The sequence below is a fragment of the Phanerochaete carnosa genome (assembly GCF_000300595.1).
Source record: "Phanerochaete carnosa HHB-10118-sp unplaced genomic scaffold PHACAscaffold_1, whole genome shotgun sequence".
NCBI lineage: Eukaryota > Fungi > Basidiomycota > Agaricomycetes > Polyporales > Phanerochaetaceae > Phanerochaete > Phanerochaete carnosa.
In genome coordinates this window covers 548,116-555,685 of record NW_006767628.1, presented here as the reverse complement: position 1 = coordinate 555,685, position 7,570 = coordinate 548,116, and the positions used below count along the sequence as shown (strand labels likewise).

At 52.7% G+C, this 7,570-nt stretch overlaps 3 protein-coding genes across 3 annotated transcripts; 2 read left to right on the top strand and 1 right to left on the bottom strand.

Annotated features, from left to right (window-relative positions):
• Positions 1 to 3,460: 3,460 nt before the first annotated feature.
• Positions 3,461 to 4,202, top strand: PHACADRAFT_189426 (uncharacterized protein; the record flags this gene model as incomplete). The annotated part of the gene is made up of 5 exons (XM_007389700.1): positions 3,461 to 3,526; positions 3,575 to 3,646; positions 3,698 to 3,892; positions 3,941 to 4,078; positions 4,125 to 4,202. The coding sequence occupies 5 exons, from the start codon at positions 3,461 to 3,463 to the stop codon at positions 4,200 to 4,202; spliced, it is 549 nt and encodes a 182-aa protein (XP_007389762.1).
• PHACADRAFT_203528 (uncharacterized protein) lies at positions 4,181 to 4,774 on the bottom strand. The gene is made up of 2 exons (XM_007389699.1): positions 4,655 to 4,774; positions 4,181 to 4,499 (listed from the first exon to the last, which is right to left on the bottom strand). Exons 1-2 carry the CDS (start codon positions 4,712 to 4,714, stop codon positions 4,239 to 4,241), a joined length of 321 nt encoding a protein of 106 aa, XP_007389761.1. The 5' UTR covers positions 4,715 to 4,774; the 3' UTR covers positions 4,181 to 4,238.
• A 2,058-nt stretch (positions 4,775 to 6,832) lies between these two features.
• PHACADRAFT_132775 (uncharacterized protein) lies at positions 6,833 to 7,570 on the top strand (the record flags this gene model as incomplete). Its single annotated transcript, XM_007389698.1, has 3 exons — positions 6,833 to 7,153; positions 7,255 to 7,329; positions 7,436 to 7,570. Coding segments are annotated over 3 exons (531 nt in total), but the record flags the coding sequence as incomplete, so codon positions are not given.

The window sequence follows — 7,570 nt, the reverse complement described above, 5'->3', positions numbered from 1 at the left end:
CTGTACTACAATACAAGTGAAGGCTTACCTAGCCCAATTAACCAAGAGGTTGAAATGGGGCTAGGTAGCGACAAAGGGGAGCCTTATATACTAGTCAGGTTGCGCACGGACCAGGCTTTACATAAGCGACTGGTGTTACGGCGACTGCTAGTGTTTAGGGGACTTAGGCGGGGAAACGAGGGCCGGTGTGTCATACCATATGACGTTGTCGGGCCGACGGGAATAGGAAGTCCGTTGCCGATCGGATTCGAAGATAGATGGGGCCAGTGTGTCATGGCTTATGACGTTGTCGGGCCGACGGGGATCGGATCTCCGATGGAGATTGGAGTGCGGTTGTTACCGAGGAAGCATGATGCGGCGACGAGGCGGCGGCGATGCAGGTGCATCTGATGCGCTGATGCGTGTCCATCGGTGATGCGTTCTCGAGGTGTTTTAGCGCGCGGTTATGGCTTGTAAACTGGCGCCTATGCGCCGACGACGTTTGGAGGATCGTATAATCGTGGAATAAATTGGAGAAAATGGGAATAAAATAGGAGGCCGGGGCTACGCCCACGACAAGTACGAACGAAATGATCACCGACACATTGACAAAACCACTTGGTGCAACGAAATTTGAGCGCTTCCGGTCTATGCTAGGCTTGGTCTTCAGTAGATTAGGCAATAACTAGTCGAGTGGGAGTGTCAGAACTGGGCGATTACGTCATTGCCCTGTACGGACTAATGGGGATATCATCACATGACCCCTCTATTATCTTGTAGTGATACGACATCTGATTACTCATGCTTAGTATACATGCTTACGCTCACAGTACCATAGGTCTTATAGCGGTATCAGAGGTCCTGACTCACATGTATATATACTGGCCCTGTAGCACAGAATAAAGCAAGATTTCAGTCGCACTTTCACACTGGGCTCATCTAAGGGGACCTAATAATGCTCAACAGACATCTCAGCTCGCCACTGGATTGTCAGGAGATTGGGTGCATAGCACGTGAGGTGGGGTAATTGCGATGCAATGCAAGACACTCACATCTTCGTGACACTCAACAAATATGTGCGTTTTGAGCGCTGATTGATTTAAAGTGCAGCTTTATATATGAATTTTGTAGTTACCAAATGATTAAGTTATGAATGATGCAGGAAACGCAGGGTATGGATGATTGGCCCTTCAGCCATGGCACTGAGGCATATATTCACTTTTTTGCGGTACATTTATGCTTTTCCAGATTTTATCGTACCTTGATTTCAATCGCGTTTGAGCTGTCTACATTTCACCATAAATTATATCAGCAACTCACCTGTCAAGGACTCGATCAGAGCACGGTGCAGCATGTCATGCTATTGAATCTCTTGATAAAAACCTTATTAAAAAGTGAAGCAGCCTATTGTATATCTCGATATAGCGCTACTTGCACACACAAGGGTTAAAAAATCCGGACATGCGAGCTTTACCATCGGAGCTCGGTAATACTGGAGGTTTTCGACCTGAACGGCGACCACAGGTCACAGGGACCTCAAATTTTTCGCTTGGAGGTCTCTGTCACGGGACACAGAGGGGCTCGCCGGTATGTGACAGGTACTATGGGCGGGCCAAAAGTTTCGGGCGTGCGGCGTGCCCCTAGAGACCCCCTGGAACTGGTCAGTCGCCGCCGCTTTGCGGCGGCTATCACAGGTCACTGATTCCCCCGCCGCTGTCGCCGCTACGGTTGTACACGGCCACAGTCACACCGGCCGCCGTTCAGGTCGAAGAAGTACAGTACACGTCTGCTCGCAAGACCTCTTCCACCTTCAAGTTGTGACCTCGACGGGGAGCCCAGGCCGCAAGTATTACGTCGAGTTATGGCCACACAACGTGGCGGGACAGCAGTTGAAATGTTTGGGTTGACGGCTAGCGAGTAGCCTGGCACTGTCTTAGATGGACGTGGTAGGTCGAGTCTCAGCTTGGGGCGTGTCATCGATAACTTTGTGACGCGATAGCCCCCCAGGACAGCTTTACTTTCATGTCGAAAGTTTGTGTCTGCATCGAAATGTAAGCTAAAAGAAAAAAGAGAGAGACGATACATGAGACAGAACCCTGCATCTCCTCATATGCTGTACCCGTATAACCAGTCCGGTGACGGGTGTGACATGCGACAGTAGACCACCGGACAGGCGGAGCGGCGAGCTTGGCGGTGACATGTAACACCGGTCAAGAATCGGGCAGTTGAACAGTGGCGGCGGCCCAGACGCAACCCTACAAAGCAACAGCAGAGGCAAGAACAGCGTCAACACCACAGAAGGCACGCGTAGGTTTTTTTCTCGTACATCTTGTGCTGCAGGCGGAAAAAAACCTCAAGTATCAAATTTAGCAGAAGTAAATATGAAAAGCGGCGGCACCCCCTGTGACGACGTGGCCGCCGCTCTCGAGAGCGGCGGTCGGGGGCTAAGTGATGCGTGACGCACCGGACTGGTCGTACAGGTACAGTATCTATGATTCAAAACTTCCTCAGACAAGGGTGCTCGATTTGTCACAGGGGCTAAAAAATGACAGGGCAGACTCCAGCGTCCGGTGAGATTCTTCGGAGGGGCGCATCGCCCTCCATTGAGGTCGTTATTGGACAAAAATAAAAACTCAGCCTACAATACCTCGTTTTCGCTGCGTGTATGTGCGCGTACGCACGCGTATATGCACATACGTGCACGCGAGTGAACATATGTTCATGCATGTGCACGCACTCCGCACTCAGACTCGCGAGGCGACCACTTAAACTTGCAGAGGGCCGGCTCGCAGGATGGCTGCGCTCAGGCTCTAGGCAACGATACGGACACTTGACTCGTCTATAATACGATTAGTACGCTATATACAACCTAAGATACAAATGTAATTACGCTTAGAGGAGGGATTTTCAGCGTACGGGAGGTTAAGCTCCTGTTGCTATTGGCTAACTAAGCTGCGCGGACATGGTGGAAACGGATTCGCGGAGAATATTACCGCGCCACAAAGTGATGGATCACGTGCCTCCTACAGAGCTCGACCTGGACCACGACTTCCATGTCCAAAGTCAGCAGATGGTCTTAGCGATATAAGCACCCTGTGTTTCTGTGTATGCCATGGACGCTTTTCCATTCATATATTTACGCCCCGCCAAGCTGGCAGAGACGAGATGGACCGTGATGTGCTTCGACGGCAAGTCCAGCATGAGTCATGACCATGACATCCGCACTCATGACAGCAGGGCACGCCCAGAACGCACTCGCCACCGACGTCGCTCGACGACAGGGCATCTGCCTCGTGATGGCCAGGCCAGGCTGGTGCTTTATAAACTCTGCCGGCTCGTTTCGCTTACAAACTCGCTTTTGGACCCACTTCGTTATAAGCCCTTAAGCTCAAGCTCGCGCTAGCGATACTGTCCGCAGTTGCTTCCGAGCTTTCGCTGCTCGCATTCGTGCTGGGATGAGAGCTGCACAAATTCCAACAAGATGCGCTTTACGATCAATTCGCACTCCGAGCGCCCACACTTTTGTTCAACGTCTCAAGTTACCCTGGTGAGTCGTGTGTCATATGGAATGATAATAGAATCTCATACATTGCAGGACATACTTTCAGGATGCTGCAAGAAACAAACACTGGGTTGGCCGCTCAGGCGAATCAGGCCGGCCCTGCTTGTAACGCAGCGTTCGGGCAAGATGTTGCAGATCTGACTCCTTTCGGGAAAGCCGACTCCCGTTCACAAAATCGGCTCCGACCTCGTCTTCAACCACGAACTTTTACCATTCGCATTCTGGATTACACGCCGTTCCGAGCCAGGCCCACAACCTCTGCTTGACACCCGGATCTCGTCCCTGCTCCCGACGCCCATCACCCCCGTGATCTCGGCGGACAACCCCACTGCCCTCGATGGCTTCCCGCTTGTGTTCGAGGGCCATTATCTGCAGCTCATGACTACGGTTCTGCTCTAGACGAGCACCTACAAGCTAAGAGAAGTCGTCGCGATCAGTGGCTTCCGCAGAGACATCGGCACCGACAGCCGCGTCAGGACGATCCTGACGATGTGGGCGCGGGATATTGCTGCTGATCCCATCGAACAGAACTTGTGGGTGTGCTTTCTTGTTCGCGAGAAGTGTGCGGCTGATTTGTCTCTAGAAACATGGCTCGCACTCATCCACCTCGATCACCACTAGGAACGACACCAGTTCTACCGCGAATTCCCTCACCGCGTGATGCAAATTAGTGACATTCCACATCGCTGGCAACCCATCAGTCCCCATGCCCCAACACGCGCGAAAAAGACCACGCCGCACCCCCGAGCGAGATGTCCGCATCGTACATGCGCCGCACCTGCTCGCGCGTCTCTTCAGGCTGAAGTAGCCCGCCAATCAGGCGGTACTCGGCGAGCGAGAGAGGTGAAGAAGGTGACGACAGGAGCAAGATGCCCGCTGGCGGAGCTGTAGACGCGTTGAGTGTATATTTGAACGAGGAGAGGATGGTGGAGCACCTGGAGAGGAAGATGCGCTGCATCTGTGAACGCTGAGGAGACGCATGCATTAATTCGTGAGCTAGTTTTTCTCTCCCTCTCGGCGCTGACGCTGATCGTCACAGTACTGATGACGTCTGCTGCTTCTCAGAATCATGCGCTCTGCATAGTGCTCTTCCCAGGTATCCAGCGACCTCACCGACTCGCGTTCGGCAAGGACATCGACGCAGAAGTCGGGTCTGACTCGGACGGTAGACATTGAGGCGGAACAGCCTGATCCGGCTGCTTCGCTTTACCCTGGGCAACACGGCGTGGAAGCAAAGCGATACGCTGCGGTATCGCTAGATCTGAGATGATAGATCTTCTGGATTGCGCCAAACGCCACCAGACTCGCACCACTGCCTCAGTATAGCAACTACTCTTCATCACAGGCCGCTTGCGATCGATAACATACACTTTGTCATAATTCACCTACGTTCAAGCCACAGCACGCTCGGTGTCTGACGCTATGTCGCGACTCCGCAAGTCAAACAGCATGAAACTCCGCCTCAAACACCTCAAGTGTCCCTGAGTGTTTCGTGTCACTTCCGCGTCCCAATGACATCGACCAGCATGACAGCAGCCCGGACATTGCCTGCGCCGACGACTTCAGAGATCATGATGCGATTGATGGCAGAGCATTGGGGAACGAACTAGGAGCAACATTCGTCCCGTTAGCATAGAGAAGAGCGGACATCATGCGCTGGCGTACAGTTTCTGACTTAGCGAGCTCATCAGCCAGACAGGCCATTGCGTGCTACCATATCCGATGTACGAGATCTGTCTCGGCAGGCTTCAGCTTGAGGGGCGCGTATTCGAACCGCATGAGACAATCCTGGGACAGACCGAAACGTAAATTGAGGATAAACGCGACCGTTGAGGGAATTGGAACTCACAGTGGGGGCATAGGGAGTCAGATATACTCTGGCGCCTGCGGCAGCGCGCATTCCAAGTGCAAGACGCCTCGCGAAGTGTTTCCTCGCTTGTGGGTACCGGCCAATATCTGGCATGTTCACGCTTGTCAGTTTTGATGCGATACACATGGGCGAGAAGACCTACGCTCATGCATATCAACTCGAAAATCCGCCGCGCGCATAGCGAGCCGCGAACGGAACGCAAACGGTGCATGGAGTGTTAGATACACAACTAGTACCTAATCGAGAGCTAGAAGACGTGTTTTTTTCGCTTGCATCGTGCGCTGGATAAGCTATGCATGAGCAGCTCGTCTATAGGTGGGACTATGTGTCGTGGTAACCGCGATGCGGGATGGAAAGGCGAGATGAGTAATCTGTTCGGAGTGATGAGGTATCGGGCACTCATTCTGGTATTCCGGACGGGATGCATAGTCAGAGTTGACCGAGAGCAGTGAATTGTTGTGTTGCCTGCACAACTGGAGGTGAGCTGTCTCTACAGGTATCTCTCTATCAAAGCGCATCTCCACGTACCTTGTTCAGTTCGATACACAACTCGCCTGCCGCCGCTTTCACGGTAATCCACTTATTTTGGCCAGCTTTCCTAGCTGCACTTCGAATTGCGATTGAGGTGTAGGACTGGGCTCTGGAAGGGGGTACATGCGTGATCTGTAAGATGCGGTCGCATACCAAGCAAGAACTATCGCACCTCACGCTGTCCGCACTGCATAAAAAGCACCCGAGTGCGGACAAGGTAACCTTTATCGGAGCTAATGATTGCTTCTGAGACTCGACTGAGCGAGGTATGTCGTGTGGTACGGGAGCTGGAATAACCCTGTACCGAACAGCGCTGGTTGCTGGTGAGAATCGCAGTGGCGGAGGAATGAAGAGGTTGCGCACCGTAGCCAGAGTGCTATCAGCGTATGCGAGTATACATTATGGCTAATGTTCAGCCGAGGAGAGGGGAGGTCGTCGACCTTCTATCCTCGACGCAGGAAAAGTGTGACTATCGAGGACGTCGCGCGTATCAGCTGTGGGGCTGTAGCATATACTTGGCAGAGCGCAATGTATCGACACGGGTCAGATGTCGGAGAGCACGTTTGTGTCGAAAGACTTAGTCTCGTTCCCATCCGCTCTTAACTCCGACGTGTAAACACTGTCGGCTAGTGCATCGGACTTTGAAAGCAAAGTGCACTGGCTCGTTAGAGCGTCTGGTCCACTTGGATCATCCGGGGGGGTCTCATCCGCACGTGACCAGCGCGCGCATGCGCCGAGCCTAATTAATTCGTCGCGTCTCCGCCAGCGCGACGTGTCTCTACTCTTTTCCTCGCCCTAGCTTCCGTAATTTTGCCATGCCCTGCGATCTTGCTACCATGGCGACTATATCTGATCTTCCGGCACCATCTGCAGCTATCGATTCCGTTGGCATGGCCGCAACACCTAACCTCAGCTCGGAGTTCTGCTCTCTCCTGCGGCGTGCTCGTAAAATAGCAAAGAGGAACACCAAATACTCTTCAGAGGCGACGAGAAAGCAAATTTCTGATGGTCTACAAGCTCTCACAGGCAAGATCGCTCACACCTGGCAGGTTGACACCTCTGAGGCTATGTATCTGGGTCTCGATGTTGCTCTGGTTGCCGGGACTGGTGCCGGAAAAACTTGGACATTCATGGGAGCTCTTTTGGCCGACGCATCAAAGACAAAAAAGATTATCATCGTCTCTCCGCTCACTGAGTTGCAGAGAGACCAGGTAAGCGCATATACCCAATCTCTGCACTCATTTTTAGTGCAGTGTATCACACCGATATGCTCTGCTACAAGTATAGATACTTGACGAATTATTTTGCTCAGGTCAAACGCTTCAAAGCTGTCGGCTTCACGGCGGCCGCAGTAAATGCGGCCACATGGTGCCCGCAACTTCGTCAAGTGCGCCCCGCCATCTAGATATTGCGCCGGTACTGAGTACTTTACATAGGACCTTGTTGACGAGAAGTTCCGTGCCATATTTGCGTCTCCTGAAATGCTGCTCGAGCACCAGGGCTTCTCAAAACTCATGCGGACGCCGAGCTTCACCGACAACGTCTTGTGCATCGCCATCGACGAAGCGCATACGATCACGCTCTGGGGTGGCGATTTTCGCAAGCAGTTCGCTGAGCTCGAACGTCTC

What these genes read in the sequence shown, in the direction of transcription:
- PHACADRAFT_203528 (XM_007389699.1), bottom strand. Translation starts at nt 4,714, where the DNA reads ATGTCTACCGTCCGAGTCAGACCCGACTTCTGCGTCGATGTCCTTGCC. An exon ending in TCCTTGCCGAACGCGAGTCG is followed by an intron (nt 4,500 to 4,654) that starts GTGAGGTCGCTG and finishes CAGCGTTCACAG; the next exon opens with ATGCAGCGCATCTTCCTCTC.